The following is a 16,386-nucleotide window of genomic DNA, read 5'->3' on the forward strand; positions in this document are numbered from 1 at the left end:
ATATGCCTGGCACACAATACAAAAAATGAACCAGATGCTGAGAAGCAGTAGGCTATGCATACAGGTGATAATAAGAAAAATATCCCTGGGTAATTGGGATGAAACCTGTAAACAAAGGTAAACCTGTAAGAGAATACACTACTCAACAGGTAGGCCACAAGGGTACAAAACCACAGTATTATGTATGCTAGCTAGCAGGCGGAAACACCATGGAGAGATGAATATGAATAGTAAACAGGTGTCAATAAGGAAGTCCTAAGACAAAAGATACAGTGGAACCTCGCTTAACGAGTAACCCACTTAACGAGAATTTCGCTTAACAAGCAAGGCTTTCTGTAAATTTGTAACTATTTACGAGAAAGCTTTGCTGTACGAGCAAAATCCTCCCCGCACACACTTCCGGTTCCGTACATCCACCACGCTCTGACCTGCACTTGCAGTCCACACAAACACCCACATGTACGCACAAAACACGCACACACATACAGTATTATGCTCTCCTTACCTTCCGTTCCACCGCTGGTCTCATGGTTCTTGTAGTTCCCGGGTACATCATGGCGAACTACAAGACCCAGGGGGCCTGCGATGTAACAGAAGGTAAGGTGAGCATATAATAAAGTGTACCTTTCGTTTCATCGCCGGCTTCCTGGGTCCTGTAGTTCGCCGCTCCGATCCACTCCAGGCAGTGCATCAGCATCCATAGCGACGAGGGAGGAACTTCCTGTCACCGCTACTGAAAGGCAGCGAGCTGGCCAATCAGAGGCAAGCGGCTCTGCCTTTGACGTCAGCACTCTGGCCGCGGAAGTTCCTCCCTCGTCGTTATGGTAACCCATTACACAGCCCGGCCCTGTACAGGAGAACAGCAAGTCCCAGGAGACCGGCGATGCAACGGAAGGTAAGGTGAGCATATAATGCTTTTGTGTGTGTTTGTGCATGTCTGGAATGGCACAATAAGGGACCAGGATGGGACATTTAACACGTTGTGGAAGGAATCGTCTGCATTGCAATTATTTCCTTTGGGAAATCTTGCTTTGCTGAACGAGTAACTTGGTTAACAAGCACAGTCCCAGAACGGATTGTTCTCGTTAACAAAGGTTCCACTGTATGTGTCTAGTAACAGGGAAAAACCCTGTGGAGAAGTAATCCTACACCGGGTACAAATCAAATAAATCTCCTGAATCAGTGGATGGTTGTTAACAGGGACCTTGTGAAGTGTGTAATGCACAAGGTAAAATCTACACAGGTCCCCAACCAAAATGTGTATGTTAAATAACAGGGGAAAACCCTTTAAAAAGTAGATACATAACCAATCAATAAGAGGTTGTTTATTAAACAGGGGTGGACCTTGTGGAGAGTGTAATACGCAAGGGAAAGATACAAAAGTCCCCAAACTGAATGTATATTAATTACCAGGGGAAAACCCCATAGGGAAGTAGATACATAGCCAGGAAACGGTAACAGGGTTAGACCTTGTGGGCATAGACAGTTTCACCCTGTGTCATTCTATCAGTTAATATATGAAAGTTTACAGGGAGAAAGAATACACCCGGGGATAAGTTGCTACATCTGGATTAGGGTCAAGTGTCGGGCATGAGCATGGCAAAGTTGCCCGTGATGAGAGACATTTACCTGGGTCCGGTGGCAGGGGGCCCGACGCACGTTTTACGGCGTTCTAGCGCATCGCTCGCCGCTTCATAATGGGGAGAGTAAGAAGTCTTTCCAGCTAGCATACATACTGTGGTTTTGTACCCTTGTGGCCTACCTGTTGAGTTGTGTATTCTTACAGGTTTACCCCTGTTTACAGGTTTCATCCCTATTACCCAGGGAATTAGAGCTAGAAGAAAAGGAATTTATGGTAAGTAAACAAAATTCCCTTCTTTCTTATTATCACCTGTATGCATAGCCTACTGCTTCTCATCATCTGGTTCATTTTTTGTATTGTGTGCCAGGCATATATGAGCTCTCACACTTACAGCATTTTTCCTGTCTGTCCGTTCCCGGCAACTGTTTTTTCACAACTTTGCACTTTGACGTTAAATGAATACATTTTGATCATTAATTCAACATTTCTTCAGCGCTCTATTGGGAGACCCAGACGATTGGGGTATAGCTACTGCCCTCTGGAGGCCACACAAAGCACTACATTAAAAGTGCAAGGCCCCTCCCCCTCTGGCTATACCCCCCCCGTGGTATCACGGGTTCTCCAGTTTTAGCTTTGTGTGCGAAGGAGGTCAGACATTCCATGCATAGCTCCACAGATTTTAGTCAGCAGTAGCTGCTGACTATTTCGGATGGAAGAAAAGAGGACACATATAGTGTCCCCAGCATGCTCCCTTCTCACCCCTGGATGGTGTTGTAAGGTTGAGGTACCTATTGCTGGTACAGGGCTGGAGCCTGACATGCTGTTTTCCTTCCACATCCCCTGGTAGGGCTCTGTGGAAGTGGGATCCTGCCGGCCTCTCAGCTCTGACGCCGGGCTCCATCCACAGACCCATTAGAACCTGATGGAGACGGAGCAGGAGTACGATCAGGGACAGGCCCTGCATCATACAGGTACTCTGTGTCCCCGGCAGGCACAGACACACTCCGGGCTGGCTGGGTGTTGTAGTGCGCCGGGGACCGCAACGTTGGAGTTAGTGTCCCTACAGATTACTGGGGGATTTTTTGTGTATGGGAACGCAGCGCCGACCCCCTCTGGACCGGGCGGCGCTGCTGTGACTTGTGGTGCGCCGGGGATCCGCCGTCCGCGCTTTTACGGCGGCGGCGGTTATAAATTGAGTCCCCGGCTTTTTGGGCCTAGGACGCCGGCAGCTCCGATTCGTTCCCGCCCCCACCCTGTCATTCAGGGTAAGGGAGAGACGCTGTTCGCTAGCAGCGACGAGGGCTGGAGCCTGATTTACATGCTCCAGCCCTCACACTAGGCACAGAGGGAAGCAGGCTTCCCGCTCTTAGCCAGGAACGCCCAGGGCCCGCCCCCCTTCTCTCTCAGGACGCCGGCAGCCATTACATGCAGTCTGGCTGGAGGAAGGACGCAAGGCTCTGGGAGACCTGGACTAGGGGCTATCTGGCGACCACACACCCGCTTTTTAAGCGGGCGGTAAGCGATTTTTCTGTGCTGGTCCCTCTAGTGCCTCACGGTGTATCGGTGTACTGTGTAGGATATAGAGATATTGTATTTCTTGCACTGTGAGGTCGCTTCTGGCTGCATCTCCCAGATCCCTCTGTGGAAGCAACAACATGCCATCCTCAAAACGCAAGGCTGCCAAGGCTAGGGCTGTGTATACTGCGTGTGCTGCATGTGGGGCTAATCTACCAGCAGGCTCCGATGACCCCCATTGTGTGCAATGCTCCGACCCGGTGCTGCTTTGCCAGCCGGAGTCAGGAGAGGTAGTGACCCAGGCTGAGACGCTTGTAAGTTCTGCCCCGGTGACAGGGACAGACTTTGCAGTTTTTGCGGATAATATGTCTGTGTCTATGGCAAAAATCCTTGAAACCTTGCAATCTATGCATGGGGCTCAGTCTTTGGGCACGGCGAGGCCTCTGTCCTCAGGTCCCCCTCACTTGGAATTAATCCAGCCCACAGGGGGGTCCCCGGCTTCACAGGCCGAGGATTATGACTCAGATGATAGCCCCAGCCACCCTAAACGAGCTCGCTGGGAAAGACCCTCGACGTCATCACACTGCTCAGGGTCTCAGCGCAATCAGTCTCTCTGTGATGTGTCTGATGAGAGTGATCAGGAATCCATTCCTGGAACCCCTCTCAACCTGGATACCCCTGATGGGGATGCCATGGTAAACGACCTTATCTCAGCCATCAATAGGCTGTTGGATATTTCTCCCCCAGCCCCTTCAGCAGAAGAGGCGGCTGCGGAGCAGGAGAAGTTTCGTTTCCTTTATCCCAAGCGTAAATTGAGTGCTTTGTTGGATCACGCTGACTTCAGAGAATCAATCCAGAAGCACGACGCTCACCCAGAAAGGCGTTTCTCTAAACGATCTAAAGATACGCGTTTCCCTTTCCCCCCTGAGGTGGTCAAGCGCTGGACACAGTGTCCAAAGGTAGACCCCCCGATTTCCAAACTCGCAGCTAGGTCCATAGTTGCAGTGGAGGATGGCGCTTCACTTAAAGATGCCAATGACAGACAGATGGACCTTTGGTTAAAATCTGTCTATGAAGCTATCGGCGCGTCGTTTGCTCCGGCATTCGCAGCCGTATGGGCACTCCAGGCTATTTCAGCTGGCTTAGCAAAAGTGGATGCTATCATACATCCAGCAGTGCCGCAAGTGGCGCACCTTACCACGCAGATGTCGGCGTTTGCGTCTTACGCTATCAATGCGGTCCTAGAATCTACCAGTCGCACCTCAATGGCGTCCGCCAATTCGGTAGTTTTGCGCAGAGCCTTGTGGTTAAAGGACTGGAAAGCAGATGCTGGTTCCAAAAAATGTTTAACCAGTTTGCCTTTATCTAGAGATAGACTGTTTGGCGAGCCATTGGCTGATATCATTAAGCAGTCCAAGGGTAAAGACTCCTCTTTACCACAACCCAGAACAACCAAACCTCAGCAGAAAAAGTGGCAGCAGAGGTTTCAGTCCTTTCGAGGTTCGGGCAAGACACCATTTACCTCGTCCAAAGGGACTCAGAGGACGCAAAGAAACTCAGATTCGTGGCGGGCTCACACGCGCCCCAAGAAAGCAAATGGAGGTACCGCTTCCAAAGCGGCTACCTCATGACTTCCAGCCCCCTCCCTCCGCATCGCCGGTCGGGGGCAGGCTCTCCCGCTTTTCCGGCATTTGGATGTCACAGGTCAAAGACCGGTGGGTGACGGACATTTTGTCTCGCGGGTACAGAATCGAGTTCAATTCTCGTCCTCCAGCTCGGTTCTTCAGAACCTCCCCACATCCAGACCGAGCAGATGCTCTGCTGCAGGCGGTGGACTCCCTAAGAGCGGAAGGAGTGGTGATCCCAGTCCCTCCTCAGGAACAAGGGCTAGGGTTTTACTCCAATCTGTTTGTGGTTCCAAAAAAGGACGGCTCGTTCCGTCCTGTTCTGGACCTAAAACGGCTCAACAAACATGTGCACGCCAGGAAGTTCCGGATGGAAACCCTGCGTTCTGTCATTGCCTCAATGTCCAGAGGAGACTTCCTTGCCTCAATAGACATCAAAGATGCTTATCTCCACGTGCCAATTGCTACAGAACATCAACGTTTTCTACGTTTTGTGATAGGAGACGACCATTTTCAGTTCGTAGCTCTGCCATTTGGTCTGGCGACAGCCCCACGGGTCTTCACCAAGGTCATGGCGGCGGTGGTAGCAGTCTTGCACTCTCAGGGACACTCGGTGATCCCTTACCTAGACGATTTATTGGTCAAAGCGCCCTCTCAAGAGGCATGTCAGCACAGCCTGAATGCTACGCTGGAGACCCTACAGTCTTTCGGATGGATCATCAACTTTCCAAAGTCGATCCTATCACCGACTCAATCAATAACGTATCTTGGCATGGAGTTTCATACTCTAGCAGCGATAGTGAAGCTTCCGCTGAACAAGCAGCGGTCACTACAGACAGGGGTGCAATCTCTTCTGCAGGGCCAGTTGCATCCCTTGCGGCGCCTCATGCATTTCCTAGGGAAGATGGTGGCAGCCATGGAAGCAGTTCCCTTTGCGCAGTTTCATCTGCGCCCACTTCAATGGGACATTCTCCGCCAATGGGACGGGAAGTCAACGTCCCTGGACAGGAAAGTCTCGCTTTCCCAGACGGCCAAGGACTCCCTACAATGGTGGCTCCTTCCCACCTCATTGTCTCAAGGAAGATCCTTCCTGCCCCCATCCTGGGCAGTAGTCACGACAGATGCGAGTCTGTCAGGGTGGGGAGCAGTATTTCTCCACCACAGGGCTCAGGGGACGTGGACTCCGCAGGAGTCCACCCTTCAGATCAATGTTCTGGAGATCAGAGCAGTGTATCTTGCTCTACTGGCCTTCCAACAGTGGCTGGAAGGAAAGCAGATCCGAATCCAATCGGACAACTCCACAGCGGTGGAGGGACGCGCAGTCGGCAAGCCTTCCAAGAAGTCCGGCGCATTCTAATGTGGGTGGAGGACAGAGCATCCACCATATCCGCGGTTCACATCCCAGGCGTAGAAAACTGGGAAGCAGACTTCCTCAGTCGCCAGGGCATGGACGCAGGGGAATGGTCCCTTCACCCGGACGTGTTTCAGGAAATCTGTCGCCGCTGGGGAGTGCCGGACGTCGACCTAATGGCATCCCGGCACAACAACAAGGTCCCGGCATTCATGGCGAGGTCGCGCGATCAAAGAGCTCTGGCGGCAGACGCCTTGGTTCAAGATTGGTCGCAGTTTCAGCTCCCATACGTGTTTCCGCCTCTGGCGCTCTTGCCCAGAGTGCTACGCAAGATCAGATCCGAGTGCAGCCGCATCATACTCGTCGCTCCAGACTGGCCGAGGAGGTCGTGGTATCCGGATCTGTGGCATCTCACGATCGGTCGACCGTGGTCACTGCCAGACCAACCAGACTTACTGTCCCAAGGGCCGTTTTTCCATCAGAATTCTGCGGCCCTGAACCTGACTGTGTGGCCATTGAGTCCTGGATCCTAGCATCTGCAGGATTATCTCAAGGAGTCGTTGCCACAATGAGACAAGCTAGAAAGTCGAATTCGGCTAAGATCTACCACAGAACGTGGAAGATTTTCTTATCCTGGTGCTCTGCTCAGGGAGTGTCTCCCTGGCCATTTGCATTGCCCAAGTTTCTTTCCTTCCTGCAATCGGGGTTAGAAAAGGGCTTGTCGCTCAGCTCCCTTAAAGGGCAAGTTTCGGCACTATCCGTGTTTTTTCAGAAGCGTCTAGCACGTCTTTCTAAGGTGCGCACGTTCCTGCAGGGGGTCTGTCATATTGTGCCCCCGTACAAGCGGCCGTTAGATCCATGGGATCTGAACAGGGTACTAGTTGCTCTTCAGAAGCCGCCCTTCGAGCCTCTGAAGGAGGTTTCCTTTTCTCGGCTGTCACAGAAAGTGGCGTTTCTTGTTGCGATCACATCGCTTCGGCGAGTGTCTGAGCTGGCAGCTCTGTCATCCAAGGCTCCCTTCCTGGTGTTCCACCAGGACAAGGTAGTGCTGCGCCCTATTCCGGAGTTTCTCCCTAAGGTCGTATCCTCTTTTTATCTTAATCAGGATATATCCTTGCCTTCTTTTTGTCCTCATCCGGTTCACCGGTATGAAAAGGACTTACGTTTGCTAGATCTGGTGAGAGCACTCAGAATCTACATTTCCCGCACGGCGCCCATGCGCCGTGCCGATGCACTTTTTGTCCTTGTCGCTGGTCCGCGCAAGGGGTTGCAGGCTTCTAAAGCCACCCTGGCTCGATGGATCAAAGAACCAATTCTAGAGGCCTACCGTTCTGCGGGGCTTCCGGTTCCTTCAGGGCTAAAAGCCCACTCAACCAGAGCCGTGGGTGCGTCCTGGGCATTACGTCACCAGGCTTCGGCTCAACAGGTGTGCCAGGCAGCTACCTGGTCCAGTCTGCACACTTTCACCAAGCATTATCAGGTGCATACCTATGCTTCGGCGGATGCCAGCTTAGGTAGAAGAGTCCTGCAGGCGGCAGTGACACCCCCGTAGGGGAGGGCTGTTTTGCAGCTCTAACATGAGGTATTTCTTTACCCACCCAGGGACCGCTTTTGGACGTCCCAATCGTCTGGGTCTCCCAATAGAGCGCTGAAGAAGGGAATTTTGTTACTTACCGTAAATTCCTTTTCTTCTAGCTCTTATTGGGAGACCCAGCACCCGCCCTGTTGTCCTTCGGGATGTTTTTTTGTTGTTTGCGGGTACACATGTTGTTCATGTTGAACGGTTTTTCAGTTCTCCGATGTTATTCGGAGTTAATTTGTTTAAACCAGTTATTGGCTTCCTCCTTCTTGCTTTGGCACTAAAACTGGAGAACCCGTGATACCACGGGGGGGGTATAGCCAGAGGGGGAGGGGCCTTGCACTTTTAATGTAGTGCTTTGTGTGGCCTCCAGAGGGCAGTAGCTATACCCCAATCGTCTGGGTCTCCCAATAAGAGCTAGAAGAAAAGGAATTTACGGTAAGTAACAAAATTCCCTTCTTTTGCTCCATTTTCTCCTTTGTATGATGTATTTTGAGCTGCTGTGAACCTGTTGTGGCTTATCCACACAGATTTTTTTCGTTTTGTATCTCCAATGGAATGTAAAAGTGTCATCTGAAGGTGGGTGGGTGTGTGTGCGCGCGCGCGCGCGCGCCTGTCGGGCTGTGCGCTGCGCGCGCGCCTGTCGGGCTGTGCGCGCGCGCGCGCCTGTCGGGCTGTGCGCGCGCGCCTGTCGGGCTGTGCGCGCTCGCGCGCCTGTCGGGCTGTGCGCGCTCGCGCGCCTGTCGGGCTGTGCGCGCTCGCGCGCCTGTCGGGCTGTGCGCGCTCGCGCGCCTGTCGGGCTGTGCGCGCTCGCGCGCCTGTCGGGCTGTGCGCGCGCGCGCCTGTCGGGCTGTGCGCGCGCGCCTGTCGGGCTGTGCGCGCGCGCCTGTCGGGCTGTGCGCGCGCTCGCGCCTGTCGGGCTGTGCGCGCGCTCGCGCCTGTCGGGCTGTGCGCGCGCTCGCGCCTGTCGGGCTGTGCGCGCGCTCGCGCCTGTCGGGCTGTGCGCGCGCTCGCGCCTGTCGGGCTGTGCGCGCGCCTGTCGGGCTGTGCGCGCGCCTGTCGGGCTGTGCGCGCGCCTGTCGGGCTGTGCGCGCGCCTGTCGGGCTGTGCGCGCGCCTGTCGGGCTGTGCGCGCGCCTGTCGGGCTGTGCGCGCGCCTGTCGGGCTGTGCGCGCGCCTGTCGGGCTGTGCGCGCGCCTGTCGGGGGGGCTGTGCGCGCGCCTGTCGGGGGGGGGGCTGTGTGCGCGCGCGCCTGTCGGGAGGGGGCTGTGTGCGCGCGCGCCTGTCGGGAGGGGGCTGTGTGCGCGCGCGCCTGTCGGGAGGGGGCTGTGTGCGCGCGCGCCTGTCGGGAGGGGGCTGTGTGCGCGCGCGCCTGTCGGGAGGGGGCTGTGTGCGCGCGCGCCTGTCGGGGGGGGGGCTGTGTGCGCGCGCGCCTGTCGGGGGGGGGGGGGGGGGGGGCTGTGTGCGCGCGCGCCTGTCGGGGGGGGGGGGGGGGCTGTGTGCGCGCGCCTGTCGGGGGGGCTGTGTGCGCGCGCGCCTGTCGGGGGGGGGGGGGGGGCTGTGTGCGCGCGCGCCTGTCGGGGGGGGGGCTGTGTGCTCGCGCGCCTGTCGGGGGGGGCTGTGTGCTCGCGCGCCTGTCGGGGGGGGCTGTGTGCTCGCGCGCCTGTCGGGGGGGGGGGGGCTGTGTGCTCGCGCGCCTGTCGGGGGGGGGGGCTGTGTGCTCGCGCGCCTGTCGGGGGGGGCTGTGTGCTCGCGCGCCTGTCGGGGGGGCTGTGTGCGCGCGCGCCTGCGCCTGTCGGGGGGGGGGGGCTGTGCGCGCGCGCCTGTCGGGGGGGGGGGGCTGTGTGCGCGCGCGCCTGTCGGGGGGGAGGGGGCTGTGTGCGTGCGTCTGTCGGGGGGGGGGGGGGGGCTGGGGGGGGTTTGTTTGTGTGTGTGTGCCTTTCTGGAAGTTGTATGTGCACGCTTCTGGTGGGGGGATGCGTGCGTCTGAGGAGTTGTGTGTGCGCCTCTGAGGGGGTGTGTGTGTGTGCGTGTCTGTCTGGGGAGGGGGTGTGCATGTGCCTGTCTGTGTCTCTGAGGGGATGGGGGTGTGTGTGCGTCTGTCTGATGGGGGTTTAGGGGTTTGCGTGTCTGGGCGAGGGGGGATAGAGAGAGATATAAATAGATATATACAGTATTAAAAAAATATTTTTTTTGCAATACACACACACACTTATAAATATGATGTGTGCGTGAAATGTATAAATCTGACTGACCTCTTTCACTTTACAGAAGCGGCCACCGCTGCAGCTCAGAAAAAGAGCTCCAGGCAAGAGACATCTAAACCTGATATAAAAAAGCCATCTCCAGCAGCAAAGACCAGAACAAGCGCCAGGTCCAGGAAGTAAAGCAGCCGTCCTCTTCCTCTTTTTTTTTTCTTTTTTTTAAACTTGTAAATTAAATTATAAAGTTTTCAAGCAGATTACATAAAAAAAAAAGTTGTGGTTCCACATAATTCTAGATGTTTTTGATAGTTTAGCGCTGCTCCTTAATTGTTTTCAAAGGAATTGTACATTTTATATCAATATATTTTTTTTTTTTATCACGCGTTTAAGCCTTATAATTTTGTGCAGATGATTGTGACTGGAAGAAAGGGAATGAGTGCTTCATGGCCACCTCTGAAATAATTTTTTTTTTTTTTTTTAACATGGTTGTTTTTTTTGTTTTTTTTTATTGCAATATTCATATTAGATTGGTATACCTGTTGAATAAACTGAATTTGCAAAGTCTTCGCTTCTGCCGTGGTTTAAAGTATTGGAATGATTATATATATATATTTTTTTTTCTTAACTTGTTACATTTGTAATTTGCTTTGCTTAATGTGATGCAAAGATTGTAACGGAGTCATTCCAGCTCGTGGCTTTCTGTAATTATGCCTAGCGCACTATGTCTTAAGTGAGTTTTTAACCACCTATGTATTTAAAAGTTTGTTTGTATTTTTATTATGGGGGGGGGGGTTTAATATATGTAATATATATATCTAGACAGATCTGGTCTCTGTTCCAAAGGTAGCTAAAAAAAAATCATTACTGCTGTCTACCACCTTAGGGCATGCATACAGAATCTTAAAAGGGTTTCCTGGTATTAGAGAAAAAAAAAAGGCACCACCATTGTGTGTATCTTGTATTGCAGCCCCATGCAAATAAAAGGCTGAGCTGCAGTACCGGTCATAACCTATAGACAGGAAAGGTGCCGTTTCCTTTCTACATATTTTTTTTTTTTTTTCGTTCCATGGAAACCCCCTTTCAACCCAACACAGAATGTAAAAAAAAAAAAGTGCTTTGTGACGAATGTGATTGTGCAAAGATCTTTTTCTTTTTTTTTTTTTGTTACTTTTCAAATATTTCAGCTGTAGCAACATAAGACATGATGACAGCCCAGGGAATGTTAAAAGAAGAATAAGAATGTAGCCGAGGCCCTTTTACGTCCTGTGATGCCTTTGGTGCCATGCGGTGGCCTTCACAGCGAATGCTCAACTGGTTTTTAATAGTGGTGTATGTAAAATTACAAGCATTGAATGGAGTTTTGATTTGTTCCTGTATTAAAAAAAATAATAAAATATAAAAAAATAAAATAAAATGCTGACTTGCAAAGTTGTTCCCAGTGTTTGACTCTGTCCATGCATTTACCGTTTTGAGGGACTAAGACGCAGCTAGGTTTTAGAGGGGGAGGAGGAAATAAAGCAAATTTTTTTTTTTTCTTCACTCACTTGTGTTGTGGGTGTAATCTGCTGATACTTATGTGGGGGTATTATCACCTTAATTCTGTATTAATTCTCCCCACCCCCCACCCCTCATACTAGTGTGTTTTCCACCCTGCTACAATTGTGTTCAAAAGTTTACACACCCTGGCAGATTGTTTTCCTTTCTTGGCCTTTTTTCATAGAATATGAATGATAACTCAATCTTTTTCCGCTATCGCTTCATTGGGGGGACTCAGGAGACTGTGGAAAAAAGAAAAGGAAGAGAGTGGGGCTGGATCAAAAAAGACCCGGGTCAGTCTCCTGCCCCCCCCAAAGGAAGGCTTTTACGGTGCGTACACAATCTTTTCTTTGTCGCTCCATTGGGAGACCCAGACAATTGGGGTGTATAGCTATGCCTCCGGAGGCCACACAAAGCACTACACTAAAAGTGTAAAGCCCCTCCCCTTCTGCCTATACACCCCCCGTGCCTCACGGGCTCCTCAGTTTTTATGCTTTGTGCGAAGGAGGCAGACATCCACGCATAGCTCCACAGCTTGGTCAGCAGCAGCTGCTGACTAGATCGGATGGAAGAAAAGAGGGCCCATAACAGGGCCCCCAGCATGCTCCCTTCTCACCCCACTTTGTCGGCGGTGTTGTTAAGGTTGAGGTACCCATTGCGGGTACACAGGCAGGAGCCACATGCTGTTTTCCTTCCCCATCCCTTAATGGGCCCTGGGTGAAGTGGGATCCGGATCGGTCTCCAGGCACTGGGACCGTGCTCCCTCCGCAGCCCCTGGGAATCTGCTGGATAGGAGCTGGGTATCGTCAGGGAAAAGGCCCTGCTACTATGAGGTACTCTGTGTCCCCGTGGGGACCGCGCATGGAGCGCTTGTGCCATACACATTACAGCACTGCTGGGTGTGTTAGTGCGCCGGGGACTACCGCGCATGGAGCGCTTGTGCCATACACATTGCAGCACTGCTGGGTGTGTTAGTGCGCCGGGGACTACCGCGCATGGAGCGCTTGTGCCATACACACTGCAGCACTGCTGGGTGTGTTAGTGCGCCGGGGACTACCGCGCGGCCGCGCTTATTGCCGGCCGCGCTTATAACTTTAGTCCCCGGCTTCTGCGGCCTAGTGTCGTATATTCCCGCCCACAGGCCTGCCAGTCAGGGGAAGGGCGGGACGCTGCACAGATCGTCAGCGCTGAGGGCTGGAGCATACATTAGTATCCTCCTCCCTCCTCACTCAGTACACTGGGGCACTAGATTCCCGCACTTTTCTTGGGCACGCCCACGGTCCCCTCCTCCCCACAGAACGCCGGCAGCCATTCCTGTCAGCGATTCAGACGCTGGAGAGGAGAGACAACACAGGGAGACCCAGGCAGGGAATCTGGTGATCACACAACCGCTCTGAGCGGTCGGTAAGCAGCACCTGTGGTGCTGGCCCCACTGAGTGCCGAAGTGTATATATATATATATAGGCTTATAGGCTATACATTTGCACTGTACGGTCGCTCTGTTGATTTTTGGCTATATACCCTCCTGGTTGTTCTCAGAGGAGACAACATGTCATCCGCAAAAAGCAAGGGTGCCACAGCACAGGCGTACTTTGCAACCTGTACCTCTTGTACAGCTGTACTACCGGCAGGTTCCACTGACCCTCATTGTGTGCAATGCTCGGCCCCTGTGGCACTTACTCAGCCGGAGCCTCTGCGACTGGTGGCCCAGGTGGAACCACCTGCTACCACTGTCCAGGTGACAGGGACGGAGTTTGCAGCCTTTGCTGACAAACTGTCTGAGAGTATGGATAAATGGTCTGCTAAAATACTGGAAGCATTGCAGTCCAGACCGGTGATTCAGGCCCCGGGCACTGTCCAATCCTTGACCCCTGGTCCCCCTCAATTGGAACAGCAAAGTGCCCCTGGGGTAACCCATAGGTCCCAGGGTGAGGTCTCTGACACGGACCGCAGTCCCAGGCCGCCCAAGCGGGGTCGCTGGGAAATTCCCTCCACTTCATCACACTGTTCAGGGTCCCAGCAGGGGGACTCTCTGGAGGATGAAGCGGAGGTATCAGATCAGGATTCTGATCCTGAAGCCGCTCTCAACCTAGATACACCTGAAGGTGACGCAGTAGTGAATGACCTTATAGCGACCATCAATCAGGTGTTGGATATTTCTCCCCCAGCTCCTCCAATTGAGGAGTCTGCTTCTCAGGAGAAATTCCGTTTCAGGTTTCCCAAGCGTACATTAAATATGTTTCTGGATCACTCTGACTTCAGAGAGGCAATCCAGAAAAACCGAGACTGTCCAGACAAGCGTTTTTCCAAGCGCCTTAAGGACACACGTTATCCCTTCCCCCCCCGAGGTTGTCAAGGGCTGGACTTGTCAAGGTCAGAATGACGATGATGATGAGACTCAAAGGATCTCTTGATATCCGGCTGCTGCTTCTAATTAAAATGTCATGTGTGCACACAGACAATTGGGGTGTATAGCTATGCCTCCGGAGGCCACACAAAGCACTACACTAAAAGTGTAAAGCCCCTCCCCTTCTGCCTATACACCCCCCGTGCCTCACGGGCTCCTCAGTTTTTATGCTTTGTGCGAAGGAGGCAGACATCCACGCATAGCTCCACAGCTTGGTCAGCAGCAGCTGCTGACTAGATCGGATGGAAGAAAAGAGGGCCCATAACAGGGCCCCCAGCATGCTCCCTTCTCACCCCACTTTGTCGGCGGTGTTGTTAAGGTTGAGGTACCCATTGCGGGTACACAGGCAGGAGCCACATGCTGTTTTCCTTCCCCATCCCTTAATGGGCCCTGGGTGAAGTGGGATCCGGATCGGTCTCCAGGCACTGGGACCGTGCTCCCTCCGCAGCCCCTGGGAATCTGCTGGATAGGAGCTGGGTATCGTCAGGGAAAAGGCCCTGCTACTATGAGGTACTCTGTGTCCCCGTGGGGACCGCGCATGGAGCGCTTGTGCCATACACATTACAGCACTGCTGGGTGTGTTAGTGCGCCGGGGACTACCGCGCATGGAGCGCTTGTGCCATACACATTGCAGCACTGCTGGGTGTGTTAGTGCGCCGGGGACTACCGCGCATGGAGCGCTTGTGCCATACACACTGCAGCACTGCTGGGTGTGTTAGTGCGCCGGGGACTACCGCGCGGCCGCGCTTATTGCCGGCCGCGCTTATAACTTTAGTCCCCGGCTTCTGCGGCCTAGTGTCGTATATTCCCGCCCACAGGCCTGCCAGTCAGGGGAAGGGCGGGACGCTGCACAGATCGTCAGCGCTGAGGGCTGGAGCATACATTAGTATCCTCCTCCCTCCTCACTCAGTACACTGGGGCACTAGATTCCCGCACTTTTCTTGGGCACGCCCACGGTCCCCTCCTCCCCACAGAACGCCGGCAGCCATTCCTGTCAGCGATTCAGACGCTGGAGAGGAGAGACAACACAGGGAGACCCAGGCAGGGAATCTGGTGATCACACAACCGCTCTGAGCGGTCGGTAAGCAGCACCTGTGGTGCTGGCCCCACTGAGTGCCGAAGTGTATATATATATATATAGGCTTATAGGCTATACATTTGCACTGTACGGTCGCTCTGTTGATTTTTGGCTATATACCCTCCTGGTTGTTCTCAGAGGAGACAACATGTCATCCGCAAAAAGCAAGGGTGCCACAGCACAGGCGTACTTTGCAACCTGTACCTCTTGTACAGCTGTACTACCGGCAGGTTCCACTGACCCTCATTGTGTGCAATGCTCGGCCCCTGTGGCACTTACTCAGCCGGAGCCTCTGCGACTGGTGGCCCAGGTGGAACCACCTGCTACCACTGTCCAGGTGACAGGGACGGAGTTTGCAGCCTTTGCTGACAAACTGTCTGAGAGTATGGATAAATGGTCTGCTAAAATACTGGAAGCATTGCAGTCCAGACCGGTGATTCAGGCCCCGGGCACTGTCCAATCCTTGACCCCTGGTCCCCCTCAATTGGAACAGCAAAGTGCCCCTGGGGTAACCCATAGGTCCCAGGGTGAGGTCTCTGACACGGACCGCAGTCCCAGGCCGCCCAAGCGGGGTCGCTGGGAAATTCCCTCCACTTCATCACACTGTTCAGGGTCCCAGCAGGGGGACTCTCTGGAGGATGAAGCGGAGGTATCAGATCAGGATTCTGATCCTGAAGCCGCTCTCAACCTAGATACACCTGAAGGTGACGCAGTAGTGAATGACCTTATAGCGACCATCAATCAGGTGTTGGATATTTCTCCCCCAGCTCCTCCAATTGAGGAGTCTGCTTCTCAGGAGAAATTCCGTTTCAGGTTTCCCAAGCGTACATTAAATATGTTTCTGGATCACTCTGACTTCAGAGAGGCAATCCAGAAAAACCGAGACTGTCCAGACAAGCGTTTTTCCAAGCGCCTTAAGGACACACGTTATCCCTTCCCCCCCCGAGGTTGTCAAGGGCTGGACTTGTCAAGGTCAGAATGACGATGATGATGAGACTCAAAGGATCTCTTGATATCCGGCTGCTGCTTCTAATTAAAATGTCATGTGTGCACACGAGAATGAATAACTGCACAGCAAAATCAGTTATGTCTATCTCCATGACTGGCTCTTAACCAAGTGTGTTCTTTATTGTTTGAAAGAAACTCTAGACCAAACAGTAAGGGGGTGTGAACAAAAGTTTTAGTCCAATCAAGTATCGTAAGTCAGGGCTTCATGACGTAGAGAGATCTGCATATTCTCCGTTGATTGGTCAGTCTAGGCTCCAGGAATTTCTTTGTCGATCTGTCTTGGGTGGAGAACAGGAAATGGTGGCCATCTTCAAGCTATACATATATATATATATATCCTAGTATACACTGAGTTTAAGGAAAATACACTGAATATGCAATATACATATATACATATTAGTAAGAAACAAAAGCATTCACAAATATGTGTGTTAGTTCACATCTACTGAACTATATAACTGAGTCTATGAAATGGCTGAATTAAGTATTTTTGGATACTCAA

General features: G+C 52.9%; 1 protein-coding gene across 3 annotated transcripts in view; it reads left to right on the forward strand.

The window, feature by feature from the left end:
• Nucleotides 1-11,286, forward strand: part of MKI67 (marker of proliferation Ki-67) — a 290,198-nt gene extending 278,912 nt beyond the window's left edge. For all 3 annotated transcript variants that reach the window (XM_075348448.1, XM_075348449.1, XM_075348450.1), the window contains one exon: nt 9,923-11,286. In XM_075348448.1, the coding sequence (XP_075204563.1) occupies nt 9,923-10,038 (116 nt within the window). In that variant the 3' untranslated portion in view covers nt 10,039-11,286. The remainder of the gene's footprint in view (nt 1-9,922) is intronic.
• Nucleotides 11,287-16,386: the final 5,100 nt, after the last annotated feature.

This window comes from Anomaloglossus baeobatrachus, chromosome 5, assembly GCF_048569485.1.
Source record: "Anomaloglossus baeobatrachus isolate aAnoBae1 chromosome 5, aAnoBae1.hap1, whole genome shotgun sequence".
Taxonomy (NCBI): domain Eukaryota; kingdom Metazoa; phylum Chordata; class Amphibia; order Anura; family Aromobatidae; genus Anomaloglossus; species Anomaloglossus baeobatrachus.